Raw genomic sequence first — 21,950 nt, 5'->3', positions numbered from 1 at the left:
ATTTTTAGGAGGAACGCGATTGTGAGGTTTATCTGATGACCTAGGTTTGTCTCTTGAAAACCGTTTACTTCTCTTCAATAGAAGATCCCTAAACTGTTTTGTGATCAAGGAGACTGATTTGTCAAGATCTTCATCCGAAAAATCACCCTCAGACTGATCATCCTCAGAGACATAAAAACTTTTACTTTTATCAAGTAATTTAGTGTTCTTCTGTGCTTTAAAGGCAACATCCTTTCCGATTTTGGATGTATGCTCATGATCAAAGATCTTTAGCTTTCCAACCAATGTATTTCTGGAAAGATTATCAAGGTTATGTCCCTCAACGATGGCATGCTTCTTAGACTGGTATCTAGATGGCAGAGATCTGGGAATTTTCATAACAATGTCCTTTTCAGGAATAGTCTTACCCAATGCAAAAGATGTGTTGAAAATTTCAGACACTCTTTGATTAAAATCACCAAATGTTTCTTCATCTACCATACGAAGGTTCTCCCAAGCGGAATTAAGGTTTCGAAGCCTAGCTTCCTTTTCACTGGAGTTACCTTCACATACGGTTTCTAAGATATCCCAAGCATCTTTAGACATAATGCAGTTTGACACATGGTGCTGGAGATTTGGGGTAATGGCATTCAAACCGTTGGAGTTTTACTTTGCAGCAAGTATCTCGGCAGGACTGTATTCACCAATATTCTTGGGAACGTTTACATCTCCAACTGCCACAACGGGAGCATCATAGCCATTAACAACATATACCCATGATTGAAAATCACGAGCTTGAAGAAAAGCTCGCATATAAATTTTCCACCATAAGTAATTAGATCCATTGAAGACTGGTGGTACGTTAATATAGATAGCACCTCTGTCCATAGAGTCAGATCGCTAGAAACACAGACTTGTAAGGTCTTGAACGTGTTTGCCTGATCTGATACCAATTGAAAAATCGGGGGTCTAACAACACCATCCAATATTTCGCTTATCAATCTGTATGGACAAACTAGAATATACTTTTAAGAGAATCAACAAGACTCAATAAATTAAAAGTATATCAACGAGTTTATATCTCTCTTCTTGATTTGATTTACTCAAGCAAAAACTGCGAGTTCTAATCAAATACAAGGAATAACTTGGATGGTACCAAAGACCAATATCCAAGGATCAATCAATATCAATCAACAACCAAAGGTCGGAATTCCAATTAATTGATTCAAACGCACAACCTGTATTATTTCAATTATATAAACAAATATAACGCGGAAATAGAAATAACACAGACACCAGAAATTTTGTTAACGAGGAAACCGCAAATGCAGAAAAACCCCGGGACGTAGTCCAGATTGAACACACACTGTATTAAGCCGCTACAGACACTAGCCTACTCCAAGCTAACTTCGGACTGGACTGTAGTTGAACCCCAATCAGTCTCCCACTGATCCAAGGTACAGTTGTACTCCCTACGCTACTGATCCCAGCAAGATACTACGCACTTGATTCCCTTAGCTGATCTCACCCATAACTAAGAGTTGCTACGACCCAAAATCGCAGGCTTTGACAATAAACAAATATGTCTCACACAGACAAGTCTATCAAAGGATCAATCTGTCTCCCGCAGATAATCCTTAAAAGGTTTTGTTCCGTCTTTTGATAATAATCAAGGTGAACAGGAACCAATTGATAATCCGTCTTATATTCCCGAAGAATAACATAGAGTTATCAATCACCTCACAACAATCTTAATCGTATGGTATCGAAACAAGATGTTGCGGAATCACAAACAATGAGACGAAGATGTTTGTGATTACTTTTTATATCTTGCCAATCGGAGATATCAATCTCGAGCCAATCAATCTGATTGTACTCGTACGATAGAAGATGCAAGATCAGATCACACAACTACGATAAAAGTAGTATTGTTCTGGCTTCACAATCCCAATGAAGTCTTTAAGTCGTTAACCTGGTTTTAGAAGAAGACAACCAAAGGTTAAAGGAGAACCGACTCTAGTATGCAAACTAGTATCACACATGAGATGTGGGGATTAGTTTTGCACAGATACCAGAGTTCCCCTTATATAGTCTTTCAAATCAGGGTTTGCAATTAAGTTACCTTGGTAACAAAGCAATCAATATCCACCGTTAGATGAAAACCTGATTTAGATTCAAGATAATATTTCTCAACCGTTATATTTAAAACTTAGTTTGTTATAGACACTTGACAATGCACACTTCTAGGTTTGTTACCGTACCCAAACGTATGCACTTGTTGGTTCAACAATAGTTAACCAAATGGTTAGCCATATGAGCATTCCATATCAACCATGTTCTTCTTCACCATAACTAGTTCAAATGACTTCAAATGAACTAGTTAGAGAGTTGTTCAATTGTAAGGAAATCTCATGTACTACACAAGACACAATTTAAGCAAAGATGATTTGATTCATTCGAATCGGTTCATGAACTTTTATAGCCACGGTTTGCAAACTGCATTCCTTAGTCTTTTTAAGTTTAAGTTCAGAAATCATCTTCAGATATATAACCTTCTTAAGTTCACAGATTAAGTTCGCGGACTTAAATTACCAGGCAAAGTTTACAAACTCCAGCAGAAATTCTCGGGTATGAGAACTTCGCCGGTTCGTGCGCCGGGTTCACGGACTGAGTTCGCGGACTTAGTTTCACGCAAGTAGTTTGTCAACTAATTCTCGGGTTTGAGAACTTCAGCAGTTCGCGGACTGAGTTCGAGGACTTGGCTCACGCCATTCTTCCGGTTCTCTTGATCAACAATGTTCGCAAACTTTGGTTCAAGGAATAGGATTTATATATAAATGTGTTTCCACAATAATGCTTATGTCCACCATTGGTTATGTAATCTAAACTCTTATTTCAATCATTGAAACATTCTTAGAGGACGTTATGTAGTTGTTACACCATTTCTCGTCAAAGCAATTTTCAAGATGATTGAAACATATCATGACTTTCGTCACATGGTAAAGATAAACTTGGTTAAAGCGAAAAGCTTACCAACTCATATTTCGAGATATAGATAGGCGAGGTATACTCGGCTTGAAATACCAAATGTATATAATCAAAGTCTATATATATAACATACGACTTCTTGTCTCAAAGAGTAGGAGATAGAGTAGATAGACTTTTTAGTGATAGATAAGTTCAAGTCTTCACATACCTTTTTGTCGAGAAGTTCCACCGGTTCCTTGAGTAGTTCTTCTACTTGTATGATGAATCGCCATGAAGTCCTTGAGCTCAACTACACTTTCTATCCTAGTCTGAGACTTAGCTATAATAGACTAGAAATCAAGACTTATAGTTTTGATCACTAACATTGACAAACATCCTTGAGATAGCAACGCATGCGAGTTCGACCGAGAAATGCTCTAACAATCCTTGGTTATAAGACACAAGAGTTGTAACAAGTACTCCGTAAAGGCAGCGGGGTATTTTATAGTCGATGAGCAACATTTTTTTAAAGAACTACATACCTCCATATATAATGACTCATCACCATAAGGGAGAGAGCAGGCTGTCAGCTCCATGATAACCAGTCAATTTCAGAAATTCTCATCTCGCTTTGCAACTACAACTCGTAATTCAGTTAGAAGATGTGTCATCAGAGTTATTATGCACAAGTTCAGAGTAACTAGTAGAGCTGCAACCTGTCGCATTCTGGATACATTACTGATGAAGCTCAAGCTTGAAGGTTTAGCTGGAGTACAGAAGAAGGAGGAGTTATTAGTGTTAGAAGAGAAGATTTATTTGCATATGCATCTCTATATGCAAGTTTATGCTCATTCCTCAGTGGGTATGAAGTAACCTTGGCGATGCTCACGAGTGTCTATACATTTAATTGAAGTTGTTGTTAAGGATGGGACCGTAGCCAAGACTGTTATTGCTACGAGTGGTGCTTTTATTAGTAATCATGAAGCCACGAGCTGTGAAACAACAGAGGGCATTAATCATCTTGAAGGTGTGCATCGACTACCTTTAAAGAAGTATAACCAAAATGATGCCTACTGTTTAGATGGTTTCATCTTTTCAAGGACCTGGGTGTTAAAATTTGCAAAGTTCACATTTCGTATTATATTCGAGATGAGCTGCAAGTCGACAACATATGTGCTCTTTATGGATCGATCTTAGTTCATATCCTTGAGGATAAGGATAATTTGAAGGAGTAGAATTTTTCAGGACCCAACTTTGGGCTGACAAGTTCAGTTGAGGGCCATCTAGGCTACGTGGGTCTAGTAATCTGATTAGTATAATTAGTAGTTAATTAATCATAATTAATTAGTTAATAACAGTTGCTAAGTAGGATTAGTAGAGGCTTGCGTGTGAGTGGCACGCCTGCACACTAAACTCTATCTTTATATTTTCCTTCTGTTTGTGGAACTCTTTATGAAAAAAATTAATCAGAAAAAGTATCCTTTCTCTCTAAGAAATTCTGTTCTCCCCAATCCATCTCTATCCTTATAGATCAAGAGTAGCTTCTGTGTTGATTTGTAAGGCAAGTCCTTACACTGTTGTTGCAGCTGTCAAGGATATATTTATCACTGATGGGGACGAGAAGGATTTGCTAATTTGGACTCCCTCAATATCTGGTAAATTTCCAACTAAATCTTGCTATAAAATTTTACTAGATCTTATGACTAGTACTCCGAATGCAAATATGTTTCCTTGGAGAAAGTTTGGGTCACATACTTATATGCTCCCTAAAACTATGATCTTTGCTAGGAAACTTATGATAATGGACTTGTTGTATAGAGCAACATTAAGAGATTCAATAATATAATAGATACTTCTTTGTACTCTTTGTGAAGAAGAATCAATATACACCTCTTATTGAATTGTCCATGGGAACAATTTTCAGTAATGCTTGTTTTATCTTTCTCAATGGAGTTAACGGTGGAAAATTCTAGAGATGTACTTCTACGGTGGATGGAGAATCAATATGATTATATGTTTACACTAGGTATTTGTATTCTTTGGAATCTATGGAAGATGAGAAACAATATCTTCTCAAATGTTTCCTTTTCACCGGGTCAAATTATAAAGTTAGGAGAGATGGACTTCAACCTTTGTGTTTCCCATACAATTACATAGATTAATAACAACTCTTCAATTAGAGGCATAATTCATCAACATACTCCACCGAGATTCACTATATCAAAATCAAACATGGATGCTACCTTTGTCCCTAATAAAGGAGCAGCACGTGCCATTGCTCAAGATAATTCAGGAAATTGTATGAGTTGTGGTACTTCTACCTTCGATGAAACATCTCCTCTTTTGGAGGAAACAAAAGTTGTTTTACTGGGTCTCAATCTGGGAAGGAGACTTAACTTTCCAAGAGTTATAGCAGAAGGTGACACCACAAATATGAGTAATACAACTACAGGAGATGTTAATGATATTACATGGATCATAAAATCTTAAGTATGAGAATCAAAGAAGAAGAAGGAAAAATTATTTAAGTTTTGGCTCATTCGTTATGCTAACATGCTATGCACGATAACATTGCCGGACGGTGGAATTCTAATCCTCTTCCTACTTGTATTTATTCAAACCTCAATCTTAATGAGGTAGTTTAATAAAACTTTCTCTAGTCTAGGTCCCTTTTTAAAAACAAAAACAAAAAACACCACGGTACCAAGGAAGTGGTGGTACTGATACCTGGAATTTAGACCTAGTGCAAGCCTTTTTTACTCAAGAAAATGGTCAGAAAATAACGAACATTAGAATCTCGTTGTCTGGTCATGATAGATTGATTTCACCATTTATTAAAAATGGTAGCTTTACAGTTAAATCGGCTTATAAGCTTTTGGATGGTGAACTACTTGCGCTGATCCCAATACTTATGTAAATCTTATATATAAGAACCTTTAGAAGGCTCCTCTTTTGCCTAAAATCCAACTATCTATATGAAAATGCATTGAAGGGATATTGCCGGCTAAGGATAGAGTGTCTATTTTCAAACCTGATCAGGATATTACTTGTAGTATGTGTGATTTTATTACTTCTAAAACAGTTGAGCATCTCATTCTGCATTGCTCTTTTTCTAAATTTGTTTGGGCTTCTTTGCCTTTTGGTAATTTGGTTCTTCAAGATTCTGCTTATGTTGTTAATATTTATGATCGAATTAGCAAATATCTTTTGGCCAACAAGGTTCTTTGTTGTTTTGTCTTAACTACTGCGTGGTGTATCTGGAGGGACGAATGCTTTCCCATCTTCCAACAAAAGCCTCTAAGTACTCAGTATACTGTCAGACTGGCATCTAAAATGATTAGTGATACCAATGAATTCCTAGTCTCTTCTTGTCCTAATAGTCAGTCTACTGTTGTTCAAGTTCATGTGTCTCCCTCTAATGAACATCTCCCACATGATTGTTATATAGTGTACTGGGATGCTTCTTATGATAATGATACTAATAATTTTGGTGTTGGTATTGTCGTTTTCAACAAAATAGGAGAGTTCTATGGATGCAAGAGAGTCGCAGGCCAAGCACTAAACCTTGAAAAAGTTGAATGTTTAGCCTTACTTGAAGCTGTGAAGTGGTTTAAAGCAAGAGGTAACAACAGTATTTGCTTAGAAGTGATGTGAAGAACGCCATCTATTTTCTTAATAAAAGTGGCGACCAGATTAGCTGGTTCAACAACTCTGTTTTAGAGGATTGTCTTTTTATTCCAAGTGATTTTAGTTATGTTAAAACTATTCGAATAAAATGGGTTTAACTAACACAATATGGAAAAATTGGTTTCCTCAAATAACAATGGAACTCTTACACACAATTTATCAAACAAATTGTGTACAACCCAATTTTCCTTAAGATGAACAAACTAAGGCAGTTCCAAATCACATAGCAATCAATAGAAATATAAGAGAGAACAATAAGAATCAAAATTAACTATCTGGAATTTGTATTGAGGCGAGGTAATCTTCTTTTCTGAAAACTTTAACTTTCCGCCACCGGTGCAAGGCGAATTTGGAAGTAAGTCTAGCCAAGATACAACAATACCTTTGATGTTAACATGCACTCAAATAACATCAAACATAAAGCAGCAACAAACTCTCGGACTAAGACTCTAACTGAAGATTTTAGTTTCGATCAAAACAAAGGAAGCTTTTCTCATTTTTTCCGTGTCCGTATGTTAAAGAACATTGAGTTCTTATATTGCTAAAGGTGACGGTTGACCAAAAGCCATAACCCCAAACTGAAGGGTCCAAATCCAAATTTCCTACAAAAACTGAGTATGTTAGTAGAAATTTTAAGAGAAATTTGGTCAATTGTCCAAATATTTTTAAAACATGGTTCTAATGGACGAGTAAAAAGTAGTGTGTGTGAAATGGACACCAAAAAAATAACAAGAATGAATCTGGATTCATCCTGGCTTGAACTTAAAAAATAACAAGGGTGAAACCGGATGCATTCTGATGTAAAAATAAGAAAAGGTATTTGAAAATGGGTAGGATGCAACTGTTTACATTCTGGATATTTTCACATTCTCATCCATTTAAACAATATCAAATTTTACATGTCTATTTCACCTAGGAATTATAGTTATTGGGTTAATTGACCAATTTTGTAAAATTTTAATGATTGAGCTGATAAGACAACTAACTATAGTGGAAGATATAAGGGCAATTTAACAAAGTGTCCAGCTTCCTACCATATATTTAATAAACCGGCCAAAAAATTTAAATCTTTTATAAAGTGGCCTTTCTGTTAGATATAACACCTGGTCCCACCAAAATGGTCCACCAAGCTGACTTAGTCAATCATGGGGCTTAAAATTACCACTACATCCTCACCCTTATGTTATCGATTCTTCTTTTCATTCATTTCTTCTTGTTTATGTTTGTCTCTCTCTGTATCTCAATTCTTCTCGTCGAACTCGGATGATTGATGAAAATAGAAGTGATCTCACAAGCAGTCAATACCGAAGATGTGGTTATTAGTGAAGAAGAAGAAGAATGGTTTATTAGTGATATTTGACAATTTTGAAGTTTTTAGGGTTTTGCTGGATGCAGCAGCGAAGCTGAAGTACAAATCGAAGATGAAGTTGAAATCGGGGATGAAGAAATCAAAATCCAGGTAAGAATTTTAGAACCCACACGTTAATTAACTTAGTCTTTAATGAAAACACATGTTTGGATGGTGAAATCAATTGATTTCGATTGTTTGAATTCTAGGGTTTGGGGCTCTTTCCTTTTTTTTTTTTTTTGTTTAATCAATTGACTTAATTTGCAGTTGTGATTGAATCATCGATGTAGAGAAGAACAAAGAGGAAGAATGAGTCTTGGCTGAAGAGAAATCAAGAAGAGAAAAATGCAGGAAGTTAGGGTTTGTCGAGATGATGTGAAATGGAATATATATAAGACATGAAAGAAATTGGGGAGATTGACAAAAATCAGGGTTTGAAGTGCAGTTCAAGTAGTTGTTGAGTATCTGTGACAGATTTGAAGCAATGGGTTTGTTCTTGAATTCAAATTGACAAGTATTAAGAGATTTTGATGTTCTGCTGCTTTAGTTTATGATGAGAAGGTGTTGGTAGTCACTGGCAAGGATGTAAAATGGATAGTTGTTAACCAAGCAATAACCAGGTTATGAAAAGTTTCTTGAGTTGAGCTCAAGTTGTGAGTAGTTTTGAGCTGAGATGATAACTCATGTGGTGTTGTTGTTTTTTAGAAAGGAAGAAGAGTTGTTGTGGTTGATTGGCTAAGAAGATGATGTTGCTGCTGAAATGAAATTGCAGGTGCAGTTGCAATTGGTGGTTGTTACAGGGAGAAAATGAGAAGTGGCTGCATCTGTTGGCTCATGTTGTGATCATGAAGTTGTTGCAGGGGTTCTAAGTTCAACAAAATGCAAGGATTAATGGGTTTGATTTGTTTCTCTTGTTGCTTACAGGAAGATGAAACTGAGATGACATTAGTGTTATAACTAGGTTCGATGTCAGTTAAGATGAGAAGGAGAGTAAGAGGATGGCTTTGTTTGAATGAGTCTTGGCTGAAGAGAAATCAAGTAGTTCTGGTGGTGTTGGAATTGTAGTTTGTGGTGTTATTGAAGGTTGATGTGGTTTTAGTGGAGCTTATAGGTGTCGGTGTAGATGAAATGAAATTGCAATGGCTTGCAGGTCCAAGATAACAAAACAATGTGTTGTTGTGCTGCAGAGAAGCTACGGAAATGGCTTAGATGTATGCTAGGACTGTGCACGGGTGAAGAGTATAAGGCTTGAATATGGCTCAGGCGAGTTGACTCACCAATCCAGACTGACTCACCGAGGGTTAAACTGTCTTTTACTAAGGAGGTTAACTGACACGCGTGTATTTAACGACTGTTAACAGTTTTTTGAAAAAAACGGATGGAAAAGGTCAATCTCGGCCACTTTATATAAACATTCAAAAAAACGGTCATTTTGTGAAATACATTACAAAAACATGGCCACTTTATTAAAAAGCCCAAGATATAATCTTTTATCTATATCAGTGTATATTTGTGCGCTGGTGGTACAAGTTTTTCCCAGTCAGCCTCAAGTCAAGGGCATACGAAAGGACCAGGAGATTAAAAGAAAGAGCCGTTTAATAATACGGAATAATGGGTCTCATTATGCCTATAGAACCGCCACATCTTCTCTCTCTTTATTTGAAGTAAATCCAATTCAAAAAACGTTACATAGAGAAAAATAAGGAAGAAAATATTTCGAATTCAAAACTACTCTCAAACAAAAACCTAACCTAATCTCTCCAGTATCTCCGACTCGTTTTTCAACGATGATGGCTGCTTCTTCTTCGACTCAAGAGGAGACATACTTGTTAGGGTTTGTGACTGTTAACATAGTTGGTCTACAACACTATTTTGCTTCCGTTAAAGACCGACAAGTGGTAGGTTTACTTCGAGAACCTTTCAATTCTTACGATGAAAACGCAATTAAAGTTCTGGATGTTAAGAAAACTCAATCTCAAGTTGGATACATTGAGCGTTCTGCTGCTGCTATTTTATCTCCTCTCATCGATACTCGCCAAATTCTTGTACAAGGTATTGTACCTAAAACTCTAGGTGTTAAAAACCGATATAAAAAACCTTGTCAGGTACATATATTTGCAAAGATTGAGGATTTTGAAACTGTTAAATCTGTGATAATGGAATCTGGGTTGCAGTTGATTTCTGGTTCTAATCCAGCATTTACTCAATCAGAATCTGCTATTGTTAAAGAACTTCAACCAAAGAAAAAGTTTAAAAAGATTGATGAAGTTTTTAATTTTGTATCTGATTCTGAGAAAGAAAAGGGTGTAAGATGGGAAGCCTTGGAACCACCTAAGCAAATTATCAAGACTGAGTTGTTAGATCATCAAAAGTTAGGGTTAGGTTGGTTGGTTCATAGGGAGAATTCTGATGAATTGCCACCTTTTTGGATTGAGAAAGAAGGAGAGTATGGGAATTTGTTGACGGATTTTTATACAAGAGACCGGCCTGCACCTTTAAGAGGTGGGATTTTTGCTGATGACATGGGTTTGGGGAAGACACTTACTTTGCTATCTTTAATTGCTACTAACAGACCAGACAACACAAGTAACGGTAGTTTGGATAACTTGGGAGAAGACGGAGAACAGGAAGAACAATGGTCTGTTTTAGTGAGTGGAAATGAGTCTAAGAAGAGAAAGCAGATACTGAAAACTGTTGACTCAAATAAGAAACGTAGAACAAACACTGATTTGGAGGATGGAAATTGTGGCGTTTTGGGGCCAAGGACGACGTTGGTTGTTTGCCCCACATCGGTTTTCTCGACGTGGGTAACACAACTAAATGAACATACAAGACCTGGTCATTTGAAGGTGTACATGTATTATGGAACACGAACAAATGACCCCGAGGAGCTTCAGAAGTATGATATTGTTTTGACAACTTACGGTACTCTCGCCTCTGAGTTTAAAAATAGCGAATCACCTGTCAAAAAGGTCAGTGAATCTCCTATCAAAAAGGTCAGCGAATCTCCTATCAGTAAGGTCGAGTGGTTCCGAGTTATTTTGGACGAGGCACATGTTATTAAGAATGAGAAATCTTCTCAAGCTGTAGCTGTTCTTTCTTTGAAAGCCTTGAGGAGGTGGGTAGTTACAGGAACACCTATTCTGAATGGCGCATATGATTTGTATTCTCTCGTGGCCTTCTTGAAGTTTGAGCCATTGTCAGTTAAGAGTTATTGGCAAACCCTGGTGCAACAACCACTTGATAAAGGACAATCGATTGGGCTCTCACGTCTACAGGTATGCTCGTGCTAGTAATACTAGGTGGTCAAATATATTCTTAAGTTTTAACTTTAAAACTTGTTCTATCTTAATCAAATTTATCCCAGCTGTAAATGTAGATACATGATAAGTTTAGATTGGAATGCTACATTTATGATACCTCCAAAATATCAAGTTTTTGTATATTTAGTAAAAGATAAGTTAGTGCAACTCTGGATTGTTTTTTTCCCCGATAGCAATGAAGATCAAAGAGATGTAGAATACTGGGGTATTTTAGCAGAATGAAAATGAATCTTGTTGCAACCAGATATCAGAATCAAGTGCACTTTTAGTACTAGACGTTAATCACTTAAATCTTCTGTTCAGCAATGTTATGAAACATTTTATAAACATGTAGCACCAAAATGATAAATTCAGTGGCAAATTTAGAAATTAAGTTACGGAGTTTAGTCTTCAGTTAAACGGAAGGACTGAAATTCTATGTCTTCGGTGAGGTTAGATTGTCCGCACTAGAGATTAAGGCTTGCATGTCACTTAATCAAGTCGATGTATTATGTTGTCATCCATATAAGTTGTGCAATTGTTGATTCATCATTGATAGTGTTATATCATTTAATCAACTCAATCTTGGTGCTAGTCAACTAGTTATATAAATTTACATAGTTTTGTTGTGGCTGTTACATTTAAATCTGGTTATCTCACAGTGGTATTACTTGTGAAATCGTATGACTCAGATACATGTTATTCACTCTTCGCTACTGTCTGCAATTTCATTCAGCTAATATTGTCAATTCGATCTCCCAAGTGATTCTTAAGAAAACATGCTTTCTGAAAAAAATATGTTAGTTGATTGTTGATGTGTTACACAGTGGAAGGTATGTGAATACTTGTAAGGTTCTGTTAAATTTTGAATTGATCCCCCTCTTCCAGATTCCAGATTGTATGCCCCCTTCATGAAATATGAGATGCTCTTTTCCTTTTGGTCTTCTTAATTAGTTAATGGAGATAATTGGATATCTTTTTACTTTTTTAATCAACTTCTTTGACACTATTTTCAAATTTCAATAGAACATCATGGCAAGCCTCTCTTTGCGAAGACATAAGGACGACGGTTTGGTCGAACTGCCACCTAAAACTGTTGAAACTTGTTTGGTGGAGCTCTCTGTTGAAGAAAGGGACAAGTATGACCAAATGCTAATGGATTATCAAAATGTGGTACGCAACTATATCCATCGTGGCAGTGTTGTGCTCAATTACTCAAGATTACTTAGTATTGTTTTGAGGCTACGTCAGATCTGTAACGACGTAACCTTGTGTCCAACAGAAGAATTACTTCCGTCATACAACATTGAAGGTAACAATTTTTCTGCCCTTTCTTCTCCAACACAGTTTAGTTGGTTCTGAAAAGTATATTAAGGTTTCTGGTGCATCCATATATTATCGTTGTTATGAATTCTATGAGTAATAATGACTATAATACTAGGTGAAGAATAATCACCATGATTTTTGTGAAAATTCTGACCAGTGTTCCGTCGATATATGAAATACGTTTATATTTAGGATCCACAAACTTCAAGTATGGTGAGGGAGTGTTGAGCTAGTAATCGCTGATGCTTTGTATGCTAATAGTGGCTCCTGCGTGAGAGAGATGAAAAAATTACAGCATCATTTGCTGGCCTAGTTCTTCATCTGGAACTCCCAAATGAAACGAAATCTTGATCGTGTAACCTGTTTCATTTATGGTTACTATAGTCACATGGGCACTTAAGGGACACTCAAGTAAGCAGGGATAATGTATAAAGTTGAAATAATAATATGTAATAGCTGAGTATTTCAGCTGAAAATGATGAGTTCTATTTAGTAAAGATGGGATAGTTAGGAACTTGCTTCTGAATATTTCAGCTAAAAATTGAAGTCACCTAGATAGTCCTTTGCATCTCACATGTGTATATTTTTGTAACCAGGTTTCTGAACAGCAACGTAATATAATCTGTGTGTTTTTTTATTATACCACTTCTTGTGGATTATAGTTTTTTTGACGTATCAGCGTATAAAATAACGAGGATTGTTATTACTAATTGGCGTCCTCTATATTTAATGTTTTTTCGAAGAACTTAAATTATTGAATCCTCTCTTATTTGGTCACTCACAGAGCTAGATTCACATGTGCATTAGCTCATAAGTTGTAGTTTAAAAACTTGCAGATGTATCCAGTAATCCTGAATTGCTTCAGAAGTTGGTGTCAATTCTACAAGATGGAGATGACTTTGACTGTCCAATTTGCATTTCTCCACCAACTGGTACCATCATCACATGTTGTGCTCATATCTTTTGTAAAAGCTGTATTTTAAAAGCCATCCAGAAGAATTCTTTCTGCCCTTTGTGCCGTCACAGTCTTTCCGAGTCAGACCTCTTCTCTGCCCCACCGGAAGAATCTTCCGAGGACTGTGAAAATAGTGATTCTTCGAATGGAAGTAATACCTACTCCTCTAAAGTTTCAGCACTGTTAAAACTTTTGATAGCCTCTAGGAATGAAAATCCATCAAGAAAATCAGTCGTGTTTTCACAATTTAGAAAGATGTTGGTCTTACTCGAACGACCGCTAAAGGATGCTGGTTTTAAGATTTTGAGATTAGATGGATCAATGACCGCAACAAGGAGGGGTAAGGTGATCAAAGAATTCGAAAATCAGGGGTCAGATTCAGCTACTGTGCTTCTAGCAAGTCTTAAAGCTTCAGGAACTGGGATAAATCTTACGGCTGCATCTAGGGTATACTTGTTTGAGCCATGGTGGAACCCTGCAGTTGAAGAACAGGCCATGGACCGTGTTCACCGAATAGGACAAAAGGAAGATGTCAAGATTGTGAGGCTAATAGTTGCGAACAGCATTGAGGAAAGGATATTGGAGTTGCAGTCAGGGAAAAAGAATTTAGGAAGTCAAGGTTCTAGAAAGAATAAGGATATGAGGCAAATGGGTGGTGAAGATATTCTCCTCTTATTGGATTTGTGAACTCTTCCTGGACTGTTACGATGATCAGTTACGGATGTTCATATACACAAGTCTCACTCCAAAAGACTTTAAACCTTATTTCAACTTCACTTGGCTTCGGTTGGTTATGTGTAGTCCTCACTTCTCACTCTTTTGCTCTTCCTGGGTTTTGCCACCATAATGTTCCCTGATTGTGCTGGCTACTAACATATATATAGTGTTTTGGAACCTTGGCATTTTTGGTGTCGTATTACTTTCTGAGGAAAATGGCAATTAGTTTAGTGTAAATTCTGTTTGCAACTGCTAACATTTTACTGGAACATGTTTTTAAGGAATGCAAAGGCGATGGTTCAGCTTCTTGTTTTGCTGTTCTTTCTATATTCTTTAATTTTGTTATCTGGGTGAATAGTTGGAAGAGCTAACAGCTTAGGATTACCTGTTGTCTTTGTTGATTTATGGTATATACTTGGAACTAGCTAAAGGTGGCTGTAGATACCAACTATGCAACCCTTTTTTGCGTCGTGGAAAATGTAATGAAATGTTCTCTGATGGAACCACAGGGTACACTAGTTTTTTTATGAGAGTGGTCCTCTTGCCTGCCTGTTTTCTCTTTGGTGCTCGGCCAACAAAAATATACTTGTGAAGAACAAAGTTTGAGGACAGGGGGATCCAAAATTGAATCCAGCATTTCTGTGGAGAAGTAGGTTATGTATCTTTAAACAAATTTTTTTAATGAACTACGCAGAAAACCGCCCAAAAAACCGCCAGAGGCAAAACCAATCCAAAGGCGGGCATCCTTGCTGCCCTCCGTAGGCCCCACTGGGACCCACCAGAAAAAACGTTGAGATAAAAAGTAGACTCGGTTTTTGCCTGGTTCAGAATCTCGGTCTGTCCAGAAGCACTGCCTTGATCTTTAAATAACTTCATTTTTGATCTTTAAATAACTTCAAAAATGCTCTCCCCACGCAAGGTTTGGTGCAGAAGTTAAGCTGTCAGTGCAAGGTTCGCGGAGACAACTAATAAAATCATACTCCTTCCGTTTCAAGATAATAGGCAGGTTTGTAATGTAAATTTTTACATGCCGCCTTGAGACATTCATAGGAGCCTAGGAGGAGCTTACCAGAGTATTTGGAGACATTCTCTAAATTCCATTCAAAGAGTTTCAGTGCGAGATCAGGTCAAGGTTTGACTAAATTGACAAAGCTCAAGAGAGTCAAAAGAGAAAACCCCACAGCCAGGGTGGACTAATTCCTTCTGATTTTCATGAGTTGACTCGATCTGGTTTGACAAGAGAAACAAGGACTGGTTGCAAGGTTGAAAGAATAATGCAACACAAACACATGTTTTATTTTCTTCGATTAACTCTCTATACCCACCAAAAACCGTACTGTACCCAAAAGGAACTGAGCTATAATACAATTGGGGGAGGATAGGATATCTATTCTACACTGTTAGTGCTTGCTGGATATTCCCTCATCACTACTGTTACCATCTCCGAAATTCACTTATTATATGGTGTAATTAGATTGTTTTGAGAAACTTGACTCTTTCTAAATATGACCCAAAACCAGACTTTGAAATGAAATCTTAAGTTATAAATTTGCATGAGATTTCCACGGTCCAAGCCAATAATTTTATGTGTATGTACAATGATTTTAACCTTTTCGTCCTTAATTTAATATACCTAACTTTAATTAATTAATGAGACTGACTTTCTTGATGAGCCATTAAACCAAGGTACCTAACTACTTCCTTCTCTATAGACTTTGACTCCTCCCCTAACTAATTCTTACACGGGTTCGTAGTTTATTTATAAGTGGCGTGAACAAAGTCCTAACATAAGGTTGACCATAGGGGATTCACTAATATAGATCCACTATTCTAACTTCCAAGTCAGATAATGATAAAATTATAGATTGTGGAACTATGGCCAGTGCATACGAACGTCCAAGTTCGGGGACAGATTTGAATGGAGACTATGCCTAGAATTCATAGAATTATACTATTGGGGTCGGAAAATTTAGATTTTTGTACCTTTTCCAGTCTCAACATATCGTCATATATTTATATTTTGCATATTTCGTTGTATTTGTTTCATGTTTATGATGTATTTATTTTCCTTGAAAACTCTTATGTTTACATTTCTTAATGGGAATGAAATACTGACGGTTTAATTATCGAGAAAAAGAAGAGGAAAAAATGGATATATTCACAACATAAAAATTTCTATGATAAAAACAGTCTAGAAGATTTATTTCAAAATTGATTTTATATAAATTTCAGCATCAATATAAATCTATCATAGATACAAATATTTTCTTTTGATATCCTAAATACGAAGTTTGTCTATGTAGATAGACAAAAATAAACCAAACATAAGTGATAAGTTTTTCTAGCTTGGCAGGATGAACATAGAAATATTTATACTTAGCTTTCAACATTATCTGGTTTGGCTGCTTTTCAATTATTGCATTTATAGAGCATTTATCATTCGACATTTATTACTTTAAGAAACTACTAATTCATCCAACAAATTATAATAAATGAATGATGATATCCACGATTTAAATTCAAAATTTATTACAATTGTATCTTCCTATCAATGGAAAAAGTTTTGATCTCGTAAATTGAATTCGCGTCATTATGGTCGTCGGATAACAAAGATGTGACATCATTAACTCTATAATTAACCACATTTATATACCCAGGTAGACTGCCGTATTTTATCTTTATTTGCTTTTCATTTGTTCACCTTTCCAAACCGGTAGAATCATCCTCTCTTTGCTTCAGTTAGCCTCTTCCTGCAAGTGAATCACAAGATTGTTAAACAGGAAGATTAACCCCTTGCTTCAGGCAAAAAAAAAAAAAAACCTTTATGTTACCAATAGAAAATGGATTGACAAATATTCAATATTTCAAAAGATGAAAAATTCTGAACATTTCTCAGGGTTACTATTCTTCAGTCTTCAATACAATAACGAAGACCAAGTCATAAATATCTATGACCAAATTTTATGTGTACAAAATTTTTAAATCTGAACCTAGCTATTTGTTTGTGCATGTTAGATAAAATAAGTTCCGAATCCGATCATGACAAGGTTGGTTGATACATGGATTCTTATTTGTACTTCCAACTGTTTTTTGTTTTACTTGTGTTCACAAAGTTAATCTTGACAATAACATAGAATTAGTTGTATATAGTGGTTAGATTAGATGCAACCTAGTGTATTCATATTAAGAATTTGAACCAAATATCATTAGCTTGGTGTACTAATCAATTACTCGAAAGGAGAGAATTACCTACAATATTTAGTCTTTGAGAAACTTCGTTTTTATGATTTCAAGTTTTTCCGTCTTTGTGATTTCAAGTTCTTATTGATCAGGAAAGTAATGGATAAACGAGGTAATCTGAAAAGGTGAATATGGGTAAATCAAATAAAATTTCGGCAGTTAACAAAATATTCGGCCAAATAACTGTGGTTAACGTGATGTCACATCTCTGTTATCGGACGGTCATAAAGCCGCTAATTCAATTTTGATCCCACAGTGCGAGATCAAAATTATTTCACCTACCAATCCTTCAATTGTGAATGATAAATCTTAACAAATGCTCACTTTGCTTCACCAAAGTTGACTTACTTCAAGTTTGCACAATTCTTAAGGCAAGAAATAGAGAAGAAAAATTTTAGGTATTTTTTTCCAATACATCCTTATCGATAACAAAAATGACATGTCTCTCAAACTATACCACCGATATTTGTAAACTATATATCCTGGAAAAATATCTTAAATCACCTATATAATGAATATAAACACACAAAGGTTGACACTTTATCTTTCTATCTATTCCGCTCTACATAACCATTTTATTTAAAAAATATCCTAAATTTCTCCATCCTAATTTACTATATCTTTCTCTTTAATATAGAGTTACTCGGTTTTGGATCTGAGATTTCAGATCTACCGAGGAAATATGGAAAACATTAGTATGTTTTTTTGTTTTGTTTTTACAATGCGTTTTTGTAATATTATGTTTAGGTTTTTTTTGTGTTTAATTTCAATAAACGTTATCGATGGATACTACATGTTGTATGATCTTTCATTACGCTTATACAACGATTTATCATAGCCCTTTGAGGATTTTTAATGGATTGGATAATATAATCGGTGTATGAAATTGTTACAGCAGATTTTTTCTTCAATTATTGTCTCAAAAATCTCATGTGTCGAGATCAATTGAAGGATGAATAAAGAAGATATATCATGTAAATCTTATTTGGTCATTCTTGTAGAAGATTATTTAGGACTGTTTGGTAAAAAAATTTGGATACTAGATTGATTTTGATACAACTTCTTATCTGATGGATGAGAAAAAGATATGTGATTTAGAATTTAAATTGAAGAAATATATTAATCATATTGATGTGATAATTGAGAGGGATGCAATCAATTGTCAACGGGCCAATTTGGAGAATGATCAAGATATTATTTGGAGCATCATATTTCTCACTTGTAGGATCAAAACCCTGATAGTCTTTCCATGTTATTGGTTTTATACGATCTGGAAAAATACAGATTACATTATCCAATTTTTGTGTCACTACCAAATGTATAAAGATGAAACAAGAGGGTGTGTCTATCTACCACCCCTTCTATGTAATTCTCCAAACCTCAATTTGAATGAGGTTTTCTAATAAATATAGAGCTGCACAAGAACCGACCCACTAAACCAAACCCGCCCGTACCTGATCAAACCGTAGGTTTCTAAAACGAATCTGCGCGTAGTGGGTTGGTATATGGTTATGAATTTAAAAACCCGATATAGTTGGATCGGTTTGTGGTTTGATACTAAAACCCGACCGAACCCGCAAGAAAATCCCAATAGTTATAAGCCTTTGATGAAAATTAATACTAGCCCCACAAAGTTTGAAACTATAGAAACTAAAAGACCTAGTTTCTTCTAATATTTCAGTCAGTTACTCTCTCCACTCCTCTCAAATTTTTCTTCCTCTTCTCAGGTTCTTCTTCTTTACGCGTGTGATCTGAAAGAGTACTGAATCTTACCAGTTTTTCTTCTCTGATTCAATAACTACTCACCAACAACAACTATTTCTTTAATACAGTCCAACATCAATCGAAAACAACAAACACATGCAAATCTTCATCTTCAACTATGAACTAGGTATAAAAAATTTGGGGTTTTGATTCATTTTATTTTTTTATATACTTTTTTCTCATTTAAGATTAAGTGAATCACACAAAATATAAACGACATGCTTCAATATATATATATATATATATAGTGATTTGTTATTTCTAGGGTTTAAAGAAATATTTTATGTTTGTTTCTAGGGTTTAAATAATTTTGAATTGATTGATTACTCTAAATTAATTTATATGATTGTGTTACTGATGTTGTTGTTGGCAGGAACCGAGTTAACCAGTACTTAAATCCAAACCAGACCAACTCGAAATGGGTGGTTTAAAACCCGATCGGAAGATTGGTCGGGCGGAATTGGTTTAAAATTTTAAAACCTGATTTACTAGCGGTTGTGGCTGGTTTAGGTAAAACCCGAACCGACCTGCCCATATGCAACTCCAAATAGAATTTATTGGCTATTCGAAGCTTCTCATTCCTTCAATATATAAATATAACCGTCAAATTATATATATTTTTTATATTAAAATTAAAAACGATAATCAGTTAAAGAATAATTTTACAAAATAGTCTTGTTTAATGATAATGTCAACTTTGGAGAGACAAATTTTTAAATGAAAAGACCACCTTTGATGGACGGGAGGAGTACAATATCCACAGCTTAGAACCTCCACAATTATTGAGCTGAACCTCCACAAATACGAAATGCTTCTCTTAAATATAATCCACAATTTCATTAACCATAGCCCAAAAAGTTTAAGTTAAATGAAAAACCAGAAGTTAAAATAAAAAACCAAACAAGTCTTTGTTGTTTCCTAATAATTAACCTTAAATCCTTCTTCATCAAAATCCAAGTAAAACCTAATTTTTTTTTAATCATACTTAAAAGTAATTATATTTGTTCTTTTTAGTATTCACACAAATTGAACAATTATATATAAACCCTAATTCTTACTTTTTTCCAAAAACAAGATAAACTCTAATTCTTATCTTCACTAAAATAATTTTTTCTTAATCATGATCACATGTGATGGTGTATATTCTAATTGTTCCCTTAAAAACATTAATTATGTCAAATATCTTATATAAACTTGATTAGATAATTAAATTTTTATTTTTTTGTTTTTGTTGATGTTGATTAAAAGATTTAATGATTTTCTTATTATTATGGGCTATATATAATAATTATACACAATTTTGTAGGCTATGTTGAATGATTATAAAGGTATGTTTGGTTAACTCAAGCACTTATTTAAATGGGATATGGTTAATTAATGTGTGGGCTATATTTAATAGAAGCCATACGAAAAACAGAACAAATATTAAATTTTCTTTTGGTATCTTTATAGGTCAACTACAACATGAGGAGACTATAATATAGTCAGACACACATATTAGGAACGTCTGAAAGAAGATGTGAATTAAAACCCATTTGATTTCTGGACGCTAACTATACCTTATTCGAGATTTATTAGCGCAAAAAGCGCCAATACCTGTCCTACATCCCGTTAAAAACCAAACGATGGTTATATCAAAACGTCTACTTATAAACGTCATTTATACTTTTGCCTAAAAATTAAATGCTACTTGTAACAACGCCTCACTCTAAACACTCATTATACCCATGTCTACACATGCACATACATTATATGTACGTCCCATTAAATTTAAATTTAATCGGAATCGGTGACTATTTTTGACCTTGAACCTTAGAATTCTCGACCATATTTCGTGATTGTGGATGCTCTTTGGCATACTCCTATGCGCATGTCAAACACCATGGTTTGTCACTTTTGCACCCAGTATGGGTATGAAAAAGTGACAAACGTATGTGCTAAAGTATCAAGTACACCACTTAGGCATATGCGATGGAGTTTCTAGCGAGCGATAGGGATTCCATCGCTCGATGGTCTTAAAAACGCTCGCCGGTCATAAGAGCGCCAACACTAGTCTTTCCATCGCTCACTGTTGTGAACATCGCTCAGTTATTTTCCATCCAATAGTCAAGAATTCCCACCCTTATAAATACTCAACTTCAAATTCATTTCAACTCACACCAGAATTTTTGTCGGTCAAAAGAGCGCCAACACTAGTCTTTCCATCGCTCGCTGCTGTGAACATCGCTAAGTTATTTTCCATCCAATGGTCAGGAATTCCCACCCCTACAAATACCCAACTTCAAATTCATTTCAACTCATACCAGAATTTCTTAATCTCTCTAGAATTTCTCAAACTCACACATCTTGCATACTTTTCATCACTCTTCCAATTTCTCAAAAAGCGTGGCTGAAAATATGAATATGGTTGAGTTTATAGAAAACCAACATGCTGCCGAAAATCAAAGAGTTGTTAACCGAACTAATGTGCAAAATCAGATAAGAAGAAGGCAGGGTCCAAAATTTACTACTGCGGAAGATGAATGTATTTGCAAGAATTCTGTTTTTTTAGTCAACGTCATATCGTTGGTGATGCACTCAAAATCCATTACATTTTCGTAAAACATATTTGTTAAAATTTCAAAAAGAAAAAATGAACCTCTACAATCGCGATGCGAACTCGTCG

The 21,950-nt window shown here is 35.4% G+C and overlaps 1 protein-coding gene across 1 annotated transcript; it reads left to right on the top strand.

Annotated features, from left to right (window-relative positions):
• Window positions 1-9,664: 9,664 nt before the first annotated feature.
• LOC113320890 (putative SWI/SNF-related matrix-associated actin-dependent regulator of chromatin subfamily A member 3-like 1) lies at window positions 9,665-14,579 on the top strand. Its single transcript, XM_026568790.1, has 3 exons — window positions 9,665-11,259; window positions 12,310-12,595; window positions 13,446-14,579. The coding sequence occupies exons 1-3, from the start codon at window positions 9,769-9,771 to the stop codon at window positions 14,249-14,251; spliced, it is 2,583 nt and encodes an 860-aa protein (XP_026424575.1). The 5' UTR covers window positions 9,665-9,768; the 3' UTR covers window positions 14,252-14,579.
• Window positions 14,580-21,950: the final 7,371 nt, after the last annotated feature.

The sequence above is a fragment of the Papaver somniferum genome, chromosome 11, assembly GCF_003573695.1.
Source record: "Papaver somniferum cultivar HN1 chromosome 11, ASM357369v1, whole genome shotgun sequence".
NCBI lineage: Eukaryota > Viridiplantae > Streptophyta > Magnoliopsida > Ranunculales > Papaveraceae > Papaver > Papaver somniferum.
The sequence above is the reverse complement of the archived record's forward strand: the minus strand, read 5'-3'. Positions and strand labels throughout refer to the sequence as shown.

Excerpts from the sequence above, each read along its gene's own strand:
- LOC113320890 (XM_026568790.1), top strand. The coding sequence starts at position 9,769 with ATGATGGCTGCTTCTTCTTCGACTCAAGAGGAGACATACTTGTTAGGG. Across the intron at positions 11,260-12,309 it reads TTGGGCTCTCACGTCTACAG|AACATCATGGCAAGCCTCTC; the intron begins GTATGCTCGTGC and ends AAATTTCAATAG. Across the intron at positions 12,596-13,445 it reads TCCGTCATACAACATTGAAG|ATGTATCCAGTAATCCTGAA; the intron begins GTAACAATTTTT and ends AAAAACTTGCAG.